Source organism: Pomacea canaliculata, linkage group LG1, assembly GCF_003073045.1.
Source record: "Pomacea canaliculata isolate SZHN2017 linkage group LG1, ASM307304v1, whole genome shotgun sequence".
NCBI classification, from domain to species: domain Eukaryota; kingdom Metazoa; phylum Mollusca; class Gastropoda; order Architaenioglossa; family Ampullariidae; genus Pomacea; species Pomacea canaliculata.
This window is the reverse complement of record NC_037590.1, coordinates 39,333,684-39,357,706: the sequence shown is the minus strand read 5'-3', so window position 1 is coordinate 39,357,706 and position 24,023 is coordinate 39,333,684. Positions and strand designations below refer to the sequence as shown.

Genomic DNA, 24,023 nt, shown 5'->3' with positions numbered 1-24,023 from the left:
CATGGTGTGATTGGATGTAGCTAGGTATACTAAGACTGAAGTATGATTGACCAATCTCATTGTAGATGAGGATTTAGTGATATGTTCGAGCAGGATGAGGTCTGCTCTGTAACTGAGATAGAAAGTCCGAAAGGGTCTGTCTTTGGTCCAATACTAGGTGATATGTTATAGGAGCTATACTGATATAGGTATATGTGTAGTGTAGGATGGAAATGGTTTGTATGGGTAAAGAATGTAAATAAATGCATTTTAAATTTACCTACCTTTACCTAGCCTGATATGTTATTTCACGCAATGCCATGTCATTGTGTGTGAGTTAGTTATGACTCTGATATGACTACACAGATTAATCAATCAGCTCCACTTAACACTGATGCAACTAAGATTCTAATCTGTGAGAGAGCGAGTCCTGCGACGCCCGATCGCGTTAAGCGACACTCGGTACCTCCCCGAACTCTCTCTCTCATCTGTACGCTCGCACGACTTCTTCACTCATCTTCTGACACTATAAGCTCCTTCAAGTCCCACTAAGACAACGATGAATGGACAGATCGAGCCATCGAGGTCTTTCTACTACACACTCGGTCGGACCGTCGGTTAGTCGCGGTTCCTAACAAGTCCTATAGCGCCATGACCCGTCCTCTTTAATTGTTGTTCCAGGGGAGAGGACGGAAGTTCTCAAGGAGAATTTTCCACTGCAGTTTTAGCTCTTACTCATCGGGTTTTCTATCTGGTCGCACTGTTCTTTTCTTTTTTCCCCCCTTCAATCTACTACACATCCACATAATATTGTAGCCGACCTCTAACTTCCAAAAATAAAGTCTTCTCTTAAATGTAGGTGAGTCGTTCAGCTCTGTAACGGATGGCTTTTCGCTCGCTCTCGTCATGTGTGTTCTGTGTTTCATAAGGGGCTTCCGTTCGCTATTTTACAGTGCACTAGACAACATACGTTTCGTTCATCCAAAATAGCTATTTCGTTCATACGATGAAGAAATAACGTACAACAGTTGCTGCATGGGTCACACACAATAAAATGAGGTAGGTAAATTTAAAATGCATTTATTTACATTCTTTGCCCATACAAACCATTTCCATCCTACACTACACATACCTATAGCAGTATAGCTCCTATAACCGCCAATTAAGGCCTATATCGCTTACTTCTTCTAACGCCTACCCTAGTAGCATATATATATAATATTCTATTTACGTTACTAAGTTACTGATAACTATAATGGGAGGGAAGAAAACGATATACTGTATATATAGGTACATGAGCCACTTGTCAGCGGACTGGAACACGTACACTGTGCAATGTACGTGCTTCTCCCGCATTTAAAATAGCGTTATCTTAAAAAAAAGTAGTATTTCCATGGATGTGTATTTAATATAAGTTAGTCGATGTGTATTTAATATAAGTTCGTTGTATTTCGAGATACGATGCCGTGTTTCTTTCTCCCTCAAAAATAAAGGAAACCAAACCCGCTATATTAAATTACCAACACATTTGCCAACATAATGGGAGGTTTTATACTTCGGGATTTTATCGGTTAAAAACGGCCATTAAAAAACTAGTAAAACCAAATGAAAAACATTTTTTCGGATAAAGCCAAAATCCGAGAGTACGAAAACGTGTCGTTATTGTGAGTTCTTTCCCTTCAAAATAGAGCTCTCCATCCTACACTTCACATGTCGAAAACTTTGATAATCTTTTAAAAAGCGAAAGGAAGAATTTCTTGGTTGAAGGCGTTATTGTGGACACCTAACGAAATATGACGGCCAGTTTGCAAGCATTAAAAAGGTGAGACTTTATCGAAGTGTCAAATCCACGAAAGATTATGTAATTATTACAGGCAGATCTTGAAGAATACTTAACAAACTTGTGAAGTGACGAAGTAACGAATTTCATCATTTCAAATTTTATCTTCATGACAGTGGATATGTATCATAACAAGGCATGAAAACGTCGCAAGTTTAAAAACAGATTGCAGCATTTTTTCTCATTCTCTCTCTCTCACACACACACGTGGTACATTGTTTGTTATTGCAATTTTTTAAGCGAATGTCATTATGTTTTTTGTTTTGTTTTGGGTTTTTTGTTAACAATTTACAGAGTTTCGTAGAACTTTAGACTGGCATCCCATGAAGCGACCAAAAAGTTACCTGTGTGTATAACAGGATGTAGTTTGTTACATTCTGTGAATTTATCTGCTCCATAGTTAAGGTTTGTTCACTGACTTTTTCAGAGTTCTTCATCCTGCCATTAAATGCAGATGAACTGAGCTGTAATAGCTGTACAGAAAAGTGAATGTTATTATGCTCAGGATTCCCAGGTCCTTACAAGGTCCTTACAAGTCCTTACATATTGAATTTTCGCCGTAAGGCCTTATAAGTCCTTATATTTGCCATGCGGTCCTTACAAATTCTCACACAGGTCCTCACATTTTCTCTGTGACCCTTACAAGTCCTTATATCGATAAAATATTACCACAAATTTATTTTCGGAGTTGACTTTGGCGCAAAATACCGACGATTTTTCGCCGCATGTTTGGTCTACACATCTATACAACACTAGCTGCCCTTCCGTATTCGCAAAAAACACTCTTTTTTCAAAAGGTCTTTAGAAACTTACTCTTTCTGAACCTTGATCTTCTAGTACTACTGTGCATAGCTCTATTTCTCTCTCTCTTCCCGTTAAGAGTGTGTGCGCGAGAGAGACATGAACTGACTTTTGTATTACACCAAAGAATGGCTTTCAGGTTTTGCAATTATTATTACTTAGATTTCTAGAAAACTTGGTAGCATTAACGGTGTATGTTATCAGCACGCTAAGGACACTTTTTAAGTTATCTAATCTAAATATGGCAGACAGGCATCAAAATTAACTCTTTGATTATTTATTACTAGAAATACATGTATTTGAGAACATAGAGAAGACCACAGATTCATAAATAATACATCTTTCCGACCATACAAGAGAAAAACTTAAGCATTGATGACTGTCACTTAGGTCCTTACGAATGCATGAAAGGTCCTTATAAGGTCCTTACTTGGCACCATCCCTGTCCCTGGGAACCCTGTATGCTTTTTGTTCTACATTATTTATTTTACAAACCTTGACTTTTTAAACAGTGAACTTGAAAAGAGATCTTTGGTGCTTGATGAAGAGGGTCTAAAAGTATGTGGTCAACTAATGGAAGTCTTCCCAAGCTATGCTATGGAAAGTGTAAGCGCTGTAGTTGCCATGCTTTCAAAGGATTTTGCTGGAAATTCAGAAGGGCTGATGTCAGCTTGTGTTGATTTTCTTTTGGACGAAGACAGCCCCTCTTTAAAAGCCTTCCTTTCTGAAACATCACAGAACAAGGATCCTGGAAGCATGACACCAGACGACAAATGTAAGCAATAGAAAGTGTGCAACAGCTTTTGTTTTGATTCAGTTATGGTCCAAATGATTTCTTGTCTGATTTTAGATTAATCTGATTTTTTACTTCCTGGATCCAGTGATTTCCTTTCTTAACTCTCCAAGAGGTGAAGCTACATTACTAATTTAATCAGCTATTCCCTGCTACGATATTAGACTTCTATCTCCTTTATAAAGGCAACAATTTCAAGTAATACTGTAGTCAGGTTGGATTTTTCTCCTGTTAACTTAGTTTTGCTGCTGCATACTTGAATTTATTTGGAATATAAACTTAATAATAATAAATGTAAAAATTTGTAAAGTGCATACTCACACTTGTAAGGAGCATGTTCTTAGTACTTAGGAATAAGAATGTGACATGGGCAATACATGAGAGACAGGAAAACAAACTACATATGAACTACGAAAGTAGAAACAGTTAATGATGAGTAAAAGCAAATACAGAAAACCCAAAGAGGAACCAAATAACATATTTGAAGTGACCTAGGTATTTGTGAAATTCATTTATCTTCAAAATTTATTACAAAATATACTATAAATAAATGAAGTACAAATTATAATTAAAAGTTCAGAATTTTCAGAAATTAGTGTTATTTCCTAAAGGAATACTACTAAGTGGTTAATGTTGATGACCATAAAATGTATTTTCATACATTGTCAGTGTGTTAATTCATTATCAGTTCTGTGAAACTTGCTATGTAAATTGTTAAAGTAGCCACATCTCTTGGTATGCTGTATTAGTTTGCAGAGATAAAGTGTGGCGGTCAGTGGAGTTATTGCAGAGTGGGGACACATCAGACACATGCAACAGCAGCATATCTTCAAGATCTGGAAGCCCAAGCTTGCTGCATCCAGAAGAAGAAGACAGTCAGAATGCTGCTTCTTTGGTGCCTTTTCCTTCTTTTTCTGAAGCAACTTCGAGGTCAAAAGAAGACTACAACTTATGTGACTCACTGAATAAGACAAAAGTAATTTTCTCAGCTGCAAGTTCTCATGCTGTTGCTCATCATTGTGAGGAAGATTCAAATGCAGATTCATCAGTGGATCTTCTGCTATCTTCAATAGCCAATGATTGCTCTACAGCTTTGCCAGAAACTAGACCATATCCTTTGGCAGGAGATTATACCTCATCTTCCTCTTCAGCAGCAGCATGTCACTCATTGAAAGATGTAGAATCAGATGTAGAATCAGATGTAGAATCAGCTGGAAGAAAATCAGTGTCTTCACCCTCACCCAGTCTTGACTCTGATTCATCTGACACCCTTCCAGACTATGAGTTTAATGAGGACTTTCCATCTAGTTTCCGAAGAGTAGTGAATTCATCTGCAATCATAATACAACCTAAAATTGTGAATTTGACTTCAAACAGTGCCACGGCAGAAACATCTGCAAACAAACAACAGGATTCCATTTCTTCTCTATCATCTTTTGCTCCACATTCAGATATGGGTCTACATGTTTCAGATGTGGGTTTATGTGTTTCAGATGCTGAGCGCAGTACAAAGTCTATTCTTAATAGCACGCACCTGATTGGTGGCTCAAGTAGACAGTTGCCTGTTGCTCCGTCTGTTGCCAATGCTTCTTTCTGCGATGAAAAAGATACAGATATGTTAAATGTGCATCCTACTTCTAGTCTCAAAAGTTTAAAGCCTGCATCTTTCAGAATTCCCAGTGCTTTTGTCAGAGAGACAAGCATTTCAAGTACCAAGGTTACTGATAATGTTGATGAGCAGGTACTGCCCAGCATTGTTTCTCCTAGGCAAAGATGTTCAAGTCAGAAACTGAAATCCCTAGAAGAAAACCCCACAGCGGGTCTTTCTCAAGCACCCTGCGCCATTCATCCATCTTTATTTCAAAGTAATGCACATGATACTGCAGGAATTTCTCATTCTGAGACTGAGGGAATAGTCTATTTGGGAAAGAGTTCACCACAGGTTCCTAACCAGTCTGTCAGCCAAAGATCACTTTTAGACCATCCTCCATCCATTTCACTGGTGGCACCAAGTGAACAGCAGCAGTCTAAGACAGTCTTAAACATGCATCCAAATTCAGGCTCAGAAGTGTGCATAGGTAATCTGTCTGTGGCACCAGCTGGACTGCTGCAGTCTAAGACAGTACAAACACCATCACCTTCAAATTCTTGTTTAGTAAGTTTACTTGATGTCTCAAACATGCATCCGAATGCAAGCTCAAAAGTGAGCGTAGGTAATCTGTCTGTGGCACCAGCTGAACTGCTGCAGTCCAAGACAGTCCAAACACCATCACCTTCAAATTCTCGTTTAGTAAATTTACTTGGTGTCTCAAACATGCATCCAAGTGCAGACTTACAAGTGAACGTAAGTAATCCGCCTGTGCCAAGACCAACAGCAACAGAGACGTCTGGACCAAAGGATAACAGATCAGATGCAGTTCGAAAGCTGGATGATCTTGCTGCTAAGTACCATGGTAATGGAAATCACATGGGAGCACTAAAGACTACCGCTCAGTGTATCTCCACATGCAGTTTGCAAGAACCTAAGACATTCAAGACTGACACTAGTGTTGCAAGCACCCATCCTGTCCTAAGTTTATTGTCTTATCCTCCTGTGCCAGCCAACACTGTTTTGAAAAAGTTAGATTTACCGTCCTCTTCTTCATATTCTGTCAACTCGTCCTTACCTAGGGTATCTCTGTCTTTGAACCCTTCATCCACATTTTCCACAGTTTACACCCAACAACAACCATTACGGCTAGTTTATCCCCATTCTCATCTGACTTGTGACTTAGGTGTCAGACCACCTATAACTTCTTGCCATCCCTCTGATCACAACAAAAGAAACGGAGACCTTGCAGCCAGTCACTGGACAAACTCAACTCACACAAACAGATATCATTTGTTGGCAGGGAGTTCAGGAGTAACTAGTGTTCAGCTTACTGCAGTCACACATGGTGTTACTGCTGGCAGACAGGATCCAGTGCCCAGCACCTCAGGTTATAGAAAGAGGTTAAATGCTGAAGCAATACACACCATGGCTTCTGTAAACTCCCAGAAAGAAGATGGGAAATCTGATGCCAGTAAGAGAAAGGAGTCTTCTGGCGTTGATAGATGGGATTACAGGGACTATCCTGATATTGTCATTGATGACAGTCTGAATGACAGGTATGTGTCTGAGCTTTCTAGTTTGTTTTTTTTATTTGAGGAGAATCATAATATATGTTTATTTCTGTAGTTTGCATTCATATATTTCCGAATATTTACATTTTATTGGGTAAATGTAGTGGCTGGCAAATAAACACGACATCTATATGACAGGTTGTAGGCGCATGCGTTCATAAAAAGCAGACTACGTGATACTATCGTATCACAAACTTGTATACACATCCATGATCGTATTAATGGCTTTAAAAGTTTGTAGGTCTACACTTCGCCTGGTGTGTCTCCGGATGATGATTGAACATTTATACTAGGAAGGGGGGGGGAACGTTTCCTAAATTTTTAGTGAAATTAAAGTTTCAATTTTTAGTGAAAAGTTTTCAGGGAGCTTCTTAGAAGAGGGGAGGAGGCTGCGTAGGTAAGTTGAATAATGAGGCAATTCAGTTAAAAAAGGAGTGTGTTTTTGCTCGGCTGGGGGTCGAAGATGAGGTTGCTGTGGAAGATATATAAGCTGATGTTTCATCTACACCGTGTGATTAGTCTCGGGAACGATAAGGGTAAAATTCCAGGCCTCTCTCATTCAGTGCAAGCTTTGGTGCGCAGTGACACGTCGGCGCCGGAAATACAGTGGAATAGGCGGACATGTCCACCCGTGGTGCAGCGTTACACAGTTCTTGGGCGCGCGCAGATTCCATTCTTTTATTTTCAGAAACCAAGAGTGCGAGCGTCCGTCTGAACAAGAATCGAGTCGGAGTAGGTGATGATGGAGTTTTGTAGCGCGCTAGGTTCTGAAAAGCAGAGATCAGTTCACAAAAATAAAGCAACTGTAATAAAATATAAATGGATACTCAAATCGAAAAAATCCAGTGAAATCGACCCTTGTGTCCTTCCGCCGAGTAACTGCGATATCTTCCCGAGATGGTCAACCAGACGAGTCTCCTTGTGACATCAGTCTCCTTGTGACGTCACACGCACAGGAAGTGTCTGTGGTCATTGCGAAGATTTGACGTCGTCTTTTTATCCGTATGACCCACTCTGTTTGTAAGGTTCTGTCTTTCGGAAACTGATGAAAAGAAACTTTTGAATCTTTTCCCATCTTTTCGTGGCAATCGGGTGCAGCACATTCTCGAGGCATGGTTCTCACTATGGAAACCACACGTCATAGGGTCACGTGACGGAGAACGACGAGACTTCGTGGAAGCAACAAAAGAGTCCCGTGTAGTTTCTCTTATTAAACGCAACATTCTACTAAAATCCTTCAACGTTTTCCACATAAACACACATTTAAATAGACGAGATTCAAATTGATCATACTCTTTACGCGATTCTAAGCAGTCTTATTTTGTGGAATCCCCATTCGACGGACGTTTTTCGAGACAGTGGATCTCAACTCCAAGAGTGGATCAAGACAACTTCAAGAGTTTTTACGACGCGATGACACTTTTTATGAACCGGGTAAAGGAGCTAAAATGTAGGTTTGGGAGGCTTTTCGTTTAAGTTATCAAGACTATAATGTTAACCCAAGCATTCCCTGTGGAAGGAATGCAAGAAGGCGTGAAGTGCAGTGACGAACGTTTAGGTTGACAGTTTGCGATTAGTGGTACAACTCATCCCTTCTTCCACACATACACACAAAGAGGAAAACAAATATATTCAAATGCATGCCTTTAGTAAACGATGTTGTCTTGTTCTGAAAATATGTGCTTAATCGGTGGCCATGATTAAAGTTATAATAACGTTTTTTTCAATCTTCTTTCAGCCGGTAATGGTTAATTAATACATGTTGCCTATTCAAATTTACCAAACACTGTTATTCTAGTACAGTGGTTCTTAACCGGGGTTCGATCGTCGGCCTCAGGGGTTCGGTGGAGCCTCCGCCACGGAGGTCAAGACACACAATTCGTGATGACACTAAAGAACGGTTCGGTGAATGTGCATATGAAAGTTGTGGGTTCGGTACCTCAAACAAGGTTAAGAACCACTGTTCTAGTATCTATTCTCAGCTGACAGAAACATTTTTAATGTTGCTTTATTCATCAGATTATCATTATCTTTCATTTTCTTGTTTCTGGTTAAAGAAAGGTTTTTATGCCTTAATATACAGTAGACTCTGTTAACCAGTACCCACGGGGATGAGTAAATGCAGTTTTTGGATGAGAGTTACTATTCAAAACAAACCAAAATCATGTTATACCCTGTAATATACCAAATAATATGATAAACTCTGTATTAACAATACTAATGTTGAAACAAATTAAGAAAAAAAGAATGAATTGGCAGGAGTTCAGGACAAATGTCCAAGTTTGAACTTACATTTCTACAACAAATAAGCTTTAGTTGAAACATTATTTTTTGGTTTTTTGTTTGTTTGTTGTTTTTTTGCTTTGTTTTTTTTGTTTGGGGGTGTTTTTTTTTTTGTTTTTATTTTTTTTGATGGCTGCTTGAGAGTGCAGGTTGTTTGAGTTCCAGTTAATGCACAGTTTACTTTTTAATAAGCAGAAAGGGAGAAGCTTTCATTATCTGGACCATCCATTGACTTTTCAGGGGGCAATTTTTCTTTTCAGGGAGGATTTTTTTTTTTTTTTTTTTTTTTTTGTCATTAATAGTTAATGCTGAAGGTTTTTTAATGTTTATGCAGCTGTGTATGTTAATGTGCTGTACTTGTGCAGGGCTTCTGCTTATGCAAAAAATTGTGTACAGTATGCATTAAAAGTTTGGAAGACCCCTTCAACTTTCGTCAATGGGGTCCCCTTCAAATTTGGGCGAAGAACAGGGACCCCTTAAAATCTGAAGAAGGGGTCCCTGGGACCCCAAAGAATTTAGCCTTAGCAGAAGCCCTGTTGTGCATGTTGGTTGATAGTATGATCTTTTTTCTTTCTTTTTTTTTTTCAAATTTAGCCTTATTTCATATAAGCTTTGACATTGAAAATGCTATTTTCTTCTTGTCTGATGTTGCCAGTCAGGGATCTGTACAGTTTATGGAGAATAGCCCACAAAGGGCAATGAACAATCCAGCAGGCCCCCTCAAAACTGAACAGCTACCTGAACATCGAGGACTGGATTTTGCTGTACAGAGTGTTGTATGTACAATTTTTATCATATATCTCCCTTTTATTTCTATATTTCCAAAATAAAACATGTAAATATGAAGAGATAAATGTTCATGCAGATGTGGAGATAAATGCCGAAAAAATTCAAAAGGACAATGAGGAATGACCAGTAGACTGCTTTATTCTACAGCTGGAGTGTTTAAGGTTCAACCCACCTATTAAAGAGAGTCTCACTTGTAGTATGTAGTCAACACAAAACAATTAAGATCGTAACCCCATATTTAGCTATGCAAGATATTTTACTTATAATGAGAACCTGGTAATTCACTGATTTGGTGAGTTATATTTGTAACTCTATCCTTCTCATAAATGAATTCTGGGTTTGGTTTTTATGTTAGTCATAACTGGTGTGTTTTAAGTATGACTATCCGATATGCCAGGGATGCCCAACCTTTTTCGGCCTGCGGGCCATATCCATTTCGGACAGCCGTGTCGCGGGCCACTTCACCGCAAAAATACAAAAAAGAAAAAAAAAATAGAGCAATACCATTTTTAGTAGAAACAAGTTGTACTTACCATTAATTATGTAGTAATTAGTGGGATATTTGAAGTTGTTTCCCGAAACCACTTCTGAATGTCCGGCTGCATCGTAGAGACACCAAGTCGGAGCACTGAATCGAAATGTTCGTCCATCGAAAAAAAGATTGAGAGACGCCCTTACGTGGGGATAAATACTTCTTCCCTTTTTTCGGGTTTTATTTTCGGGGGTTTTTTTTTATTATTATTATTACTAACATGCCGATTTCCTGCACTGTGGGCAGAAGTTTCGCGGGCCGGATGGCACCGCATTGCGGGCCAGGTCTGGCCCGCGGGCCGTAGGTTGGGCATCCCTGCAATATGCAATTACTGTTGTTTTGATTGCCAAAGTTTTATATGTTTATGTCACCATCCTAATTGTTGTAAATGAAAAGCACCTTTTGTGAAGGAATGTCCATTTCAGTTACTTTGTGTTCTGGTCTTTTTGCAGATTGAGGTGTTTCCAAATATTGAAATAACTTATGTGCGGGACATGCTGAAGCGCTTTTTGGCTGCAGGGGTCGTCTGGAACCATGCACTCAATAATGTTTTAAACCAGCTTTTGGAGAACCCCAATTTCCCTACTTGTCTAGACTCCAGCCATTCAGTGGTAGTAGAGAAGTCTTTGGAGTGTTATTTCAAATGTCTGCATATTAGCACAGTCAATCCCCTTTAGTCATCCTTGATACAAACTTATTACTCTATCCTTGATACAAACTTATTACACTTTATACATTATGTGCATATTCCATGAATTTTTCAAGCTGTGTATCATGCATGGGTGGTATAGGACTTAATGCATTTACTCAGCTATGATGGGTCAACTGTCATCACCTTTTCCTTACATAGAATGTGATGTTAAATGTATGACCAGTATAAGAAATTTTGTTCTTATTAGTGCATCATGTGTGAAAGGAAGCAACTGCATTTCATTTCCTACAGTGATTTACTTCCACCACAGAGAGTGTGTGGGTAAAAAAAAAAAAACTTAACTTTTTCTTTAGAGTACCCTCCATTTCAAAAATGTGAAAAATATCAGTGTGTCTGCAAAACATATTCTGGAATATGTTTTATAGGTTGTAGTTGGGTTGGATTTTTTTTTTATTGGTAGATATCCATATGTCCTACATGTGAGTGATCTGACACTGTAGTTCATTTTCTTCTAAAATGGATGATCCAAATATCAAAAAGTTGTGGTCATAACATTTTATTCCAGATACCTAACTACCATTTTACATTTTACCAGATACCATTTTACACCACATTTGTTTCTTTAACATCTAGTTATTTTATTATCGTGGTCTAATTTTAAGTTAAATAACTGGAGGAAATTTACCCTGAAACTTTTAAAAGTAAAAACTTCTTTTATTGCCATGATATAGCCTTAGTTGCTGGCATGGCATAAAACACCAAAAACAAACAAACAGATACCTAACTACTTGGGTAGTTAAAAATTAGAGAACATTCAGACTGCATGGATGTAGGAAAAGTCAAATTCTGCTTGTTCTATTGAAAAGAAATTTATATGATTTTTTTTTTTTTTTAAAGTTCTTGTATATCTATTTTGAAACAGCAGAAATCGATGCATATTACATAGGTGTAACCCTTAATGGAAAGTTAGTGTTGAGAATAAGTTTAAAATATGCTCTTTTCTCAGATAAGTGTTGGTGAGGGTGTTTGCAACGGTTTGTTGGCAGAATAGTGAAATGTAAGTGAAAGTGAGTGGTAAGCACGAGTTACCACTTGGGTATGCAGGTTTCAATTTCACTCATTCTTGGAGTCTTATAAGAAGCAGATTTCAAGATGTGTAACTCTGAAGAGAATTTATTTTACTTTTGAATGCAGCAGCTCACGAAGAAACCAAAGAAAGATTATTTTAATGACTACAGTGCTCCAGTTATCGTAGCTTCATCAGCCATCGCCACTGCAGCATGGGATTTATTGTCATGGGACTTTCGCATGGTATGATAAGCCATGTGGCTTTTGTTGTTCACCATGTGCTTTTGGGTTAATGGGTGCTGTTGCTTACATAAACTGGCTTCAATTACAAACGTTTTTTTAAATTATTCTTGCAAAAATGTGGTACACAATTTTTCAATTATCAGAAAATATTTTCACTATGACTGTTATAAGTACGGGGTACTAATGCATAGCTGTATGTCAAGCTTTTTGCCACCAAGTTATTTATATAAAAAGTATGTAATTGAAAGAAGACCCTTGTTTACCCATTCTCATATTCAAGATAATGGAGCAATGAAGACCTTTGGTTAATTTTATCATCGTGGATAATATTTTATGCAGTATATCTGTTTTTTTCTTATCATAGACAATAGCTGTTCATATCTTTGGGATTTGTAACTATTATAGGGCTTTTTTTTTTTTTTTTTGGAATAGATGATTCACCTATCAAATATTGCATAGCATTCTGTGTCTAAAGGATTTTTTGAAAATCCTATATCAGTTATCCCTCTTCTTTAGGAAGTTAGCAATAATAGAATATTTAGAGTGCATGGAAGTCTTCTTGTTCTACTTTAGTGGAATGATTTTAATTTATATTTATATGGCTATTTTGGATTGTGTTGTTGAAAACACAGACACTAATTCATTTCTAGAGGTAACCCAGAACGCAAAAATTGAGTTAAAAGTGCTACATAATTTCCCTTTTTGAAAGAATACATCTTTCATATTTTAACTCACCTTGTTTGTTGTAGACCTTGCTCTTTAATCTGTGTGTGTATTTTGTACATCTTTTAAACAGGCATGAAAGATATTGATTGAGAAAGAGAGATATTTCACAGTGTGTTACACTGCCGGTGAATACATCCCTTTTGCGCGAGTTTTTTTTTTTAATAATTCAGCTTTATAAAGATTATACTTGACTGGATAGAACACAGGCAAAAGTGGTACATGTCAGGTCAAGGAAAAGTGCACTTTCTGTCAAAGTTAGGACCTGAAGCTGACTGCTAATGAATATTACAAAAACTTTTGCCTATGGAGGATGTTGGTCTGAGCTCTTGTAAATTCTTTTTTCAATTTGCATGAAGATTGCCCGCAATGAGATCAAGCAGGTGATGTCCAGGTACAACTACCATTATGCTCCTGTTTACAGATGCCTTACTAAAGCCATGGCTAGCACTAGAGGTGAGAAATAATATTTAAAAATTTAATATTTAAGCATAATAGTAACACTGCCCATGTGGCAATTTATTTGAACCCTGAACAAATGTGTGTGATGGAAGCTAGTCATTTTAAGTTGTCCCATAGGGCTCCTTAAAATTATGATAAGTGTTGTTTTACTTTGTTTCAACACATCAGCAGTTATAGGGGAATTAACCTACAACTAGATCATTTGCTTTTCGTCTGAGAAAATGCTTGTTGACATTGTTGTGTGCCTGCATAGAGAGGTTGTGAAAAACAATTGTGGCTGTTATCTGTCATTATCCTAAAAAGTTGTGAAGAAGATTTCATGAAACTGAGTTCATAAATGCTGTGAAGTTCTACCTAGAGTTGCTTTTAACAGAAAAGTGAGGTTAAAGTTTTGCACTGATGAACAGAGGGACCAGGGAAGAGTGGCCTAATAAGTGGGTGGGTCGGAAAGGGAGTTCAAGAATCATGCCAGTCAAGAGAATACTGACGAATTTTTTGGTTCGGACAGTTGAATGAAAATTGCCGACAACAACTGTTGTAATAGAGAAAATAGGCCAGTTATGTTTGTCTTTTGTTTGTTTTTTCTGGGGAAGGGGGTGGGGTGGTCTGCTTTTTGCTTCACAAGCAATATCTCTCAAAAAATAACTAATACATTCAAATTCTGCTAAAATCCTGTCTACTACCATGTATATCTGCATGCCAAATTTCAAGCATTTCTGTCTTCTGTAAGCCAGGGATAAAGAAGGCGTTAAAAAAAACGTATAAGATGATATTTTTCTGGATTAATTGGAATGCTGTGATTTGTCTTCATGTTTTAGAGGTAAAAAGCTCCTCCCCAGATTCCAAATCCAGAGTAATCACAGTTGTGTGTCATGAGGGTGAGTTGTTCATCTTTTTGCTTGGAAGGTTTACTCTTTTAATGACATAGTTAAGGCCAGATTGGATTTTTGATTAATGAAGAAATAATAAGTTCAAGGCTTCTCACCATGATATGCAAGCTCTTACAGGAAAGGATAGAATTTAAAAAAACAAATTATTTTAAAAGATAATGATGTTCACTTTAATGATTGTGTATTATTTTGTACTCTTTTGCCCTGTTATTTTTAATAGAGAAGGATACAAGCCTGATAAAATATCCCAATGGTTTTTGATGTGCCAAACCTGTTATTAAAATATCTTTCAAAAAAACTTGTAGAAATTAATTCATTTGAGTAGATATGATGTAGACATGACTTTGCATGAGGAAGGGTAATGGGAAAAGGTTTTGATGGCTAAATTTAAATATTCTCCCGCTTTCTGTCTTCCATTTTCTATGAGTACATCCATTTTCAGGAAAAGGTAATGAATGGAAAGCAGTTTTCTATCTGCTAAAGAAACCTCGCATGCTAGGTAAGCATGTGAAAGAATTTATACAACATCTTCCACCAGAGTTAAAAGCCGAGACTGAGTTTGTCCAGGACTATCTGAAACAAGAGAAGGAGGTTTTTATTTTCTTTTTAAAAAAGAATTTGTGTATGTTTTGGAATATTGTCATTGTGTTACGTTTAATTCTTCATTTATAGGTAATGCTGACTATGTAGACCAGTGATGCCCAACCTTTTTCGGCCTGCAGGCCATATCCATTTCGGACAGCCGTGTCGCGGGCCACTTCACCGCAAAAATACAAAAAGGAAAAAAAAATAGAGCAGATACCATTTTTTATTAGAAATAAGTTGTACTTACCATTAATTATGTAGTAATTAGTGGGATATTTGAAGTTGTTTTCCCGAAACCAACTTCTGAATGTCCGGCTGCATCGTAGAGACACCAAGTCGGAGCACTGAATCGAAATGTTCGTATCCATCGAAAAAAAAAGATTGAGAGACGCCCCTACGTGGGGATAACTACTTCTTCTTCCTTTTTTTCGTTTTTTTATGTCTTCTTTTATTACTAACATGCCGATTTCCTGCACTGTGGGCAGAAGTTTCGCGGGCCGGATATGGCCCGCGGGCCGTAGGTTGTGCATCCCTGATGTAGACCATTCACTTTTTTCCCTTCAAACAATGATTTTCAATTCATTTAAAATTGAGACATAATTTTGTCTCTTTACCCATGTTTTCTTTTTCTTTGATTACTATCTCGGTTTTAATGTGCTTTTTTTTTTTTTTTTTTTTTTTTTTGCAGGAATCTGACCGTCAGATAGCTTGGCAGCTACTGGAGAAGGAGTATTATGAAGAAGGCCAAGCCATTGAGTGTGGATGCTGTTATACACAGTACCCCTTTGAAAAGCTTGTCCAGTGCTTTGATGGCCATCTCTTCTGCTGTGACTGTCTGCAGGGATATGCGCGGGAAGCTATCTTTGGATCTGGAAAAGTAAGATCCAAGAGTAAGGCTGTGTGAGGAGCAGAAAAGTAGGATGGAGCAGAAAGGCTGGAGGAGGCAGAAATGAGCAAGCAGTATGAGATCTAAGTTGTTGTAGATGGTTGGGCTGGGGTGCTCTGCGTATGAAGATAGATAGGTTCTACATTTGTTTAATATAGAACAATGAAATTTGCTCGCAGTTGACAGTCTAGAAGCTTGCATTATGCCTTGTGACATAGAAAAGACATTTTATTCTTTCCTGTTAACCTTTTTCACAGCTGTCTCAATTTCCAGGGTTTTTTGGGTACTCGAGTGTTTACATGCAGTCTGGTGGCATTACAGTTAAGAGCTTGTTATCATAATAAGAGTCAGCTAGTCAGGTGTTACGGGTTCACATCTTGTCTTGAGCATTCTGCAGGTGACACCTATTTACAGGACCCACTGCTTTGCCATAATATAGTCTTAGCTTAAAGGACCCAGCTGCTGGTTTGATGTAAATCATTAACCTCCTTTCCCCTTTGATTCATATTTTTAGCTTGATAAAACAATGGATCAGAAAAATAAAATAAAAGAGATCATGTCCCATTCTTCCATACAGAGAGCTGAGAACTACAACAAATTTTTATTTTTTTAAAACACAAAGAAGAAAAATTTACAAGAATTTATTCAAGTAAAAATTCAGACCTGATGATTTTCTGTAAAATTTTCAACTGGTAGCAGGTGGAAAAGAGTGAGAAAATGATGATAAACATGAAGAAACTATTTTTGCAGTTGAATTTGATGTGCATGACAGAAGGATGTGAAACAACCTTTCCCAAGAGTAAGTATATCCTGGATTTTATGGTTGCATGTGTGAGATTTGGTGATTGGAGCATTTAGGGTAGTTTGTAGCAGGTACTTTCAAAATTCATCAAAGTTTGAAGATGGTAAGATTGTGACAAGAAGCCTGGTTCCTTTGTAGAGAACCTTAGGAAGGTTACAAGAAAGTTTTTTTGTATTAAAATCATTTTGAGCTCTAGCATGCAAAAAGAAATAGCTAGAAATGTATTTAAAATATTTTCTTTATCAAAAGGATATATTATCATTTATTTACTTAAACAGGTCAGCTTATAAAAGCACTACCTGATGATGTTATGCAGAAATATGATGAGCGTCTTGCGGAAGAGAGCCTTAATATGGCTGAGATTTCAGACCTTGTCAGGTTGTTTTACCTCATTTTTTTCTCTCTTTTTTTATTTTTGTTGTTTTGCTTTTTATTTTTGCTTTATAGTTTACCTATCAGTTTAATCTGAGTACTAAATTGGGGATGATGTAGATGTTGGGTAAATTGTCTGTTTAATGTAGTTCAATATAGACTGGTTCTGTACATGTTTTTGGTTCTGCATTTGACAGTTTCTTCACACTTAAAGGCTATGTATTTTGTTTTTTGGCAGGGGGTTTATGTACCACAGCAAAACGCTCGGATCAGATGCCTGTGCATTTAAAATAAAGTACATTGATTTAGAATGAACTTGAAAATGAATAGATGTAGAGTAAGGTCATGCTATTCTTATTTTTTGTTTTCAGTACTGAATGACAACACTATCCTGTAACATAAAAAATATAATAATTGTGTTTTAACTTTACCAGACGACCTGACTATATTCATTTTCCACTCCCTTAATAAATCCTCAAGTTCGTATCTGGATCAACATAAGTGCTGATGATTCTTTGCCTCACCACCATTTTAGTCACATGACTGCCAAGTTTTGTTTGTGATATTTTTCAGGACATTTTGTCTGCCATCTTGATTTTTAAAACTGCCAGGAAAGTGTTCATTTTAGGAGCATTGGCTCAAGGGAAATAAAAAATACAAAGATCGGCTGTTGAAAAATTCAAAAAACAGACATTGTGTAAGATGTGTAGCATGCAAAATGTCATTAAATCTTCCCCCAATAGGAGAAAGTCTCCTGTGGAAGCATATGCTAATAGACCAATATATTTTATAAAATGCATGAAAGTATTTCTAGAAGACAAATGTGTCTGTGTTACTGATTACATTTGGAATCATAGAATCAGACTTATCCTCACTTCCTGGACAAATCTCAAGAACTCAGCTGCAAGGGTTATCCTGATGCCCCCAGTCCATTGGGACGTACTGGTTGTGTGACCTGTTGGTGCTGGTCCAAGACCTTTTACAGAAGCTTCCAGGGACTTCGTGCCTCCAGAAGCAACTATGACTCGCTCTGTTTTGCCTAATGCCAGAGAGACTAAGCAGCCGCTCGAAGGTCCTCCACTTTAATGATGTATTAAGTTAAGTAGAGAGCTCATACCCAATGGTGCCAGCTGCAAAATCTCTCTGGAAAATTCTTCTTGTAAGATGACTGATTTCTTTCTCTGGTTGTTCCACAATGTCTGACTCCCATCATTAAGGGATACCAGGCCGTGCTTTCTTCGACCTTTCAGCACCTCCTCCTGGGCCTCTTTTGAGCCTAAAGCTCATTGTGATACAGACCTTGCTTTCTTCAGGCCAGGATAATCTAGTGCATCTACAGGACCCAGTGAGAGCCTTGAGGATTTACCTGCACAGGTCCTGTCTTCTACAGGAAGACAGCTGGAACCACATGTGCTAGTTATTTTATAGTCTTAGGGCAGTGGGGATTGCAGTCTGGTTCATGGGTCCCTCCCCCCTGCTCAGGTCAATAATTTGTTTGGTTAAAGAGCAGTTGTAGTATTTGAGCTCCTAAGCAGGTCGTCTGGTAATACTGAATAAAAATAATTTACAAGTAAAATTTCATTTTTACCAGGTGCCCATATTGTAATCTGGCTGCAGTACTTGATGCAAATGTGCAAATTTTCGAGTGTCCTGGGCCCAGCTGTCAAAAGGTGAATTACGTGACAGTCTGTTCAGCAATTCTGTGTCCATTATCTTTGCAGTTGGAACCAGAGAGATTATTTATCACGTGATTATTTATCATTGTCTTCAGCTGTTTCTATTCCTCCCTCTTTCTTCTTTGATCGTTCTTGGCAGATGACTTACTGAATAGAGTAGCATACTTAAATGGTTGATCTTGGAAAGATTAGAGAAAACTACAGTTGTATCTGTTATCTTTGAGTATTGAGGATGGTAAGACAGTAAGAGAGGGGACAGAACTCTTTCCTCATCAAAAAAAAACAAATACCAAGATAAATAGTGCCTCTGACACCCTAGTGTCTAACAAGCAAAAAGTAACAGAACTATCTATACCTTACCTGTAAAGCTACAGTAGGTGTATGGAACTAATATGACTTGTAAAAGTAGTTGCTTATTTGGTTGTGCAGTTTGTGGCCAGGTAGGCCCAGTGAGGCTGAAGCTGAAATATCTCTCTGTTCACAGACAACATGTCGCGATTGTAAAGAAGATTGGGAAGATCACATGGGAAAGTCATGTGAAGAAGTGGAAAAGAAGGATGAGACAAAACTTCGCAAAGAGTAGTATGTGTGATGTTTTTCTCTGTACAAATATGATTTGTGTACTTTGTAGTCAGTTTAACCTTCCTGTGCTAAAAAATCCCCTTACCTAACCCTTTTTTTGCTGCAGTTTGTAATATTTTTCATGAAGATGAAGGGCTGTGTGCTCCCAAGTCGAGCTCTTTACATTATTGGCTACTAGCTACCAATTTTACCTTACTATCCAAGTCAAGCTCTTTATATTATTGGGCACTAGTTACCAACTTTACCTTACCACCTGAGTTGATCTCTTCAGTCTGCCAGTGTTGCTCTCCTCTCTGTGCCATGCTTCAGATAGGAGAAATTTGGCAGAGGCTTTTTCTTTCTTTTCATGCCCCACTGTCTGAAATTCTCTTCTCCTTTCTCTTCAAACCATAGATTTGAAGCCTCGAATCTGGCCTCAAATTCTGTCTCATTAAGAAATATCTTGCATAATTAAGAGTATTGTTCTACCCACTCCTCATCATTTATCCGTGTATTTTTTTTCATTGTGCTATCAGCTTGCTGAAGCTATTGTTTATTATGTCAGTTCATTTATAGTCTTTTGTATGTAGCGCATTGAGCTTGTATTCCACATGGGAGAATGCACTTTACAAATCCAATTATTTTTATAATCATTATTTTTGTTGTTACTTTTTTATTATGCACTTCTTTTTGTGCATGTCATTAATGAATGTTTACATGAATTACTGAAGTTTTTTGTGTCGAGTTGCTCACAAACTTTCTAGAGAGAAAGGAAAAAACAAGATGAATTGGACATGTTTTTCAAGAATGTTTTATTTCGCCAAATTAAGAATTTGCTTTGCATGGTTTAAAATGCTTGTTTAAATAGACTTTGCCACATGTTATTTCAGTGAAGAGAAGATGACATCTCTGAAGGTGCGGACTTGCCCAAGATGCAAAGCTCAGTTCTTTAAAGAAGAAGGATGCAACAAAATGATTTGCCGTTGTGGAGCTACCATGTGTTACCTCTGTCGCAAACCTTCAGTAAGCTGATTAAATGCTTGCCACTCTTGAAAACATCTCTGGCTTCAGTTTCATCATTTTTAACCATGTTCTTTTTTTCATAGAGATAATTTGGCTCTGTACATTACATATTGTCATAGTCTGCTTAAAAATCAGTTTTTCTATGCTGTAGGCACTTCTGTTTTATTTTCTTCTCCAAGGCCTAAGCAAATAATTTTATAAGCTAAATTTATTTTGTTGTGATATTATCTTTGTCTTTCTCTGTTTTATTCCTAGATCCTTTTAGTCTCCTCGATTCTTTTTTCATTGAAACCATTTAAACATATTTGATTGTCCAGATTACTTACAAGCACTTCTGCCAACATCCTCGTGATCCAGGCAAGGGCTGCACTCAATGCACTGCTTGCTCATTATGGACTAACCCTGATGTATGTTGATGTAGTGAGATCTGGTATCTTTTTTTGGTTTCTTACTGTGCAGATTGTGTGTTTGAGAGAGAGAGAGAGATGAGGTTTATGTGAGTGCAAAAGTATGCATGTATTATTATTAGGAGTTCTGTACATATGTGTAATGTATTCTGGACTGCTCTTCAAATGAATGACACAAATTTATTGCTGTGCCACTCAGGTGCTGTAGTTGTGATTGAAGGTAATCTGTTGAATTCAGGTAGATTGGGGAAATCAAGGGTTGCACCTTATACATGTACTCCACACCCTTCAGATATTGCTTTATATTACCTTATCCCAGGGCATGTTTGCCTCAGGCAACTATGGCCTCAGGGGCAAAGTAGCATCTGCAAGGTCTTCAGACTATTTCATAACTATATATGCTTGCCCTTAAGTTAACAATGTTCCTCCACAAACTTTTTCTGGAGATAAATGAGAAAGCAACAATAACTTACACTTGCTTAATCACTGCAGCACCTAATTAGCCCCTGGACTGGAACACATTTGCATATTATTGGCAGCAGCATAGCCAGAAGATGCATGTTGTGATTGACTTTCTTCGATTTGTGTTCAGGAAGATGAAAAGAAAGCTATTGCTGAAGTGCAGAGAGAAGCACAAGTGCAGAGGAAAGAGCACGGTAAGACAGGTTGATGCCTTGGGTTTCTGTGTTATGATTTTGAAGCTTAACCATCCCAGGTAGTTTATAGCCTATTTGACAGCTTTAAATAACTTTAATTCAAAATTACTTTTTACAGTTTAACATAGGGGAAGTTTATTTGTTTATTTCTGGTTTTTTTTTTTTTTGTGTGTGTTTTTTTTTTTTTGTTGTTTTTTTTATAATGTAGATGTTTTTCAGACAACCTTCTATGAGACAGGTGCAAAAGTGCCAGGAATTTTTTTTTTTTTCCCCCTTCTCTATCATATGTGTACAAATATTCATAATGATTATTATACTTTCAGACATGCACTTCCTTTATATCTGGTTTTTCACCCTCTGCTTTTGCATAAAATCACTGCCAGTTAGTTTGTTGCCTGTTGTTAGTGTTCATACAGTTGTTTATATGATATGCAAAGTTGTCAACAGGTGAATTAAGGTAGGTGCACATTCTATGTGTATTTGTACTAAAATGGTAATGTGCAAGAGTATGCAAAGTCAGACACATGATGTACATATCTGCACATAAGTGTCCTTTTTATTCATGGTTACATGAGTTTTTAAACAACTGCTGGATCCTTGCCAGCAAGGTCATGCAAAGATTACTGGCCTTTAATGGCAAGCCGTTTGTCTTCATAGCAGACACTTCTCTGTGGTAACACAAAGGGTTTTTAAGAAGTAACTTTGACAATCAAGTTAAGTCTGAAGAAGGATGTTGTATGAGACACTGGGATTGAGAATTGTTTTAATATTTTCATTTCTATAGAATTTTCCTATGTTTACAGGCTATCTGGACAACAAAGTGATTGGTGTACCCTGATGCCCCACCTGCCAAAAAGAGGAAAAAATAAACGACACTTTCTGGGACATTCATTACAGTGTTTATGGGGATATCTTCTTAAATGATATTTGGCATTTTCACTAAAATACTATCTAAAATAATGCAGCTGTCATTATTATAGTTGCATGTTTACTGACCAGATGTAATAGCATGAAAGATGTCAAATATTTGAATAAATTTTGTGTACAAACTTAAGAAGAAGCTTTTTTAAAGGGACATGCAGCACACTTCAGTAATGTTCTGCTGAAGATGGCCATGAACCAAAAAGAAATCGAAAAAATTTGAACTTTATTCTGATCACATGCAAGAACCCCTTTCAAAGCATTAATGAAATTTATAGGAACATCAAGTATGCAATGTTGAGAGTTTTGTGAGGGAAAGTAATCTTGGATGGATTGTATTCCAGTTAATGTAAAAAATATGCAGATCTTTTTATTTTTTAATAAACATACAAATGTTTATAAAACTGTGTTGCTTTTATGTGTTTAAAGTTCTTTTAACATACAGAAAGTTGAGTAGCTGACTGTCATGATATGGTGTTTTGGTCTTTTTCCTTAAAGCTGGAGAAATCGGGGTAAAATATAAGGTTTGAATTAATTTTTTTTTTTAAGTTGAGGTATGGACGTTTGTAACATTTTATGTCAGTTTATTACTTTTATGCTCTTTCAACTTCTTTTCATTGTTTTCAGCTTCCCAAACTGTTAACCAGTTATGCCATCTGTCTCGGGAGCACTCAAACATATTCCTTATGACACAAAAATTGTTTTATGGATTAAAAAATGACAATTTTATTAACATGGGAGCAAGTCTTCTAACACTAGAAATTGTCACTATTAAATTACTTCCTCTCAAACCACTATGTATTTATTCTCTCACACATGCACCTTGACAATAAAATACGAGTTGAAAGAGTTCACAAGAAAAATTAGCTGGGACAAAAACTGGGAACCAGCTACCTCTCTCTCCCTCTTGCTGTTCTTTATAGTTTAGTAGCCAGTTTAGTTTATTCTTCCGTGTATAGGGCTAGATGACACAAAAGCATGCTTCGCTCATTCTTTTTACCACCCGTGTAAATAAAAAAAAAATTGCCGCTATTGTCATTTTCTTTCCTACTAACATACCCTTCAATTTTCTGTCAGTTTTGATCATTATCCAGCTGAACACCTAATGTGTCTCATAACATTGGGTATTACTCAATATCCCATTTCCATAAACAGATGTATGAAGTGATGTTACATAATGTGTTCATTAACATCAGAATCAGGTATTGGTTACCTATGTAAAGACCATGGCCAGAATGGGTGAGACACAAGTGTGATCACTGGGTCAGATGGTGACTACACAAAGTTGAGGGTTATAACATCTCACAACAGCATGTGAGTTTTTTGGCACCTGGGTTATGAGTTTCCCCTTCCCCTATTTACCAGTTAAAATTGTTCATTTTCAAGAGAACAAATATTCCAAAAGACAATAGTTATAAACATGCTCCATCAAAAATAAGAGTTAATCTGAAAGTGTGTTTTTATGTTCAATCCATGTGCACTAAAGTGTGTAAAAAAAAAAATAATAATAATTAGGCACCAGTCTGTTACAGTAACCGGGCTGCCACCAATCTATTTACCTCATCCCACCCCATCTTTCATACTTCACTGTCCAGCGGGTCGCGCGAAGCTTTTATCACCTGACTGAATTTCCGACTGTGATGCAGCTTTGTCCATTATTTCCTCTCCCCTCAACCTGCTAGGATAAATGGCGGTCCGGTGGCGTAACGGTTAACGCCTGTCAGCAATACACTGAGGGTTGGCTGTCCTGGGTTCAGCTCTCGTCTCGGGCATGCTGTTCTTTCTCTGCAAGTGACATCTGTTTACAGCAGTGGTTCTTAACCGGGATTCGATCGAACCCTAGGGGTTCGGTGAGTCGGTCTCGGGGGATCGGCGGAGCCTCCGCCACGGAGGTCAAAACACACGCGCATTTCGTGA

At 37.5% G+C, this 24,023-nt stretch overlaps 1 protein-coding gene across 6 annotated transcripts; it reads left to right on the top strand.

Annotated features, from left to right (window-relative positions):
• Positions 1–875: 875 nt before the first annotated feature.
• On the top strand, positions 876–22,505 carry LOC112564997 (E3 ubiquitin-protein ligase RNF216-like). 6 transcript variants are annotated; one of them, XM_025240239.1, is made up of 20 exons: positions 883–1,038; positions 1,668–1,801; positions 3,133–3,395; positions 4,163–5,866; positions 6,305–6,560; positions 9,514–9,634; positions 10,632–10,790; positions 12,026–12,142; positions 13,225–13,321; positions 14,146–14,205; positions 14,660–14,808; positions 15,491–15,679; positions 16,439–16,487; positions 16,769–16,868; positions 18,454–18,532; positions 19,023–19,120; positions 19,990–20,122; positions 20,440–20,529; positions 21,122–21,185; positions 21,989–22,505. In XM_025240239.1, the coding sequence occupies exons 2-20, from the start codon at positions 1,773–1,775 to the stop codon at positions 22,021–22,023; spliced, it is 3,792 nt and encodes a 1,263-aa protein (XP_025096024.1). In that variant the 5' UTR covers positions 883–1,038; positions 1,668–1,772; the 3' UTR covers positions 22,024–22,505. The 6 variants fall into 6 exon arrangements, with proteins under 6 accessions (XP_025096015.1, XP_025096006.1, XP_025095998.1 ...); XM_025240206.1 differs by having other exon boundaries at positions 882–1,038; positions 4,163–6,560; XM_025240248.1 differs by lacking the exon at positions 4,163–5,866 and having other exon boundaries at positions 895–1,038.
• Positions 22,506–24,023: the final 1,518 nt, after the last annotated feature.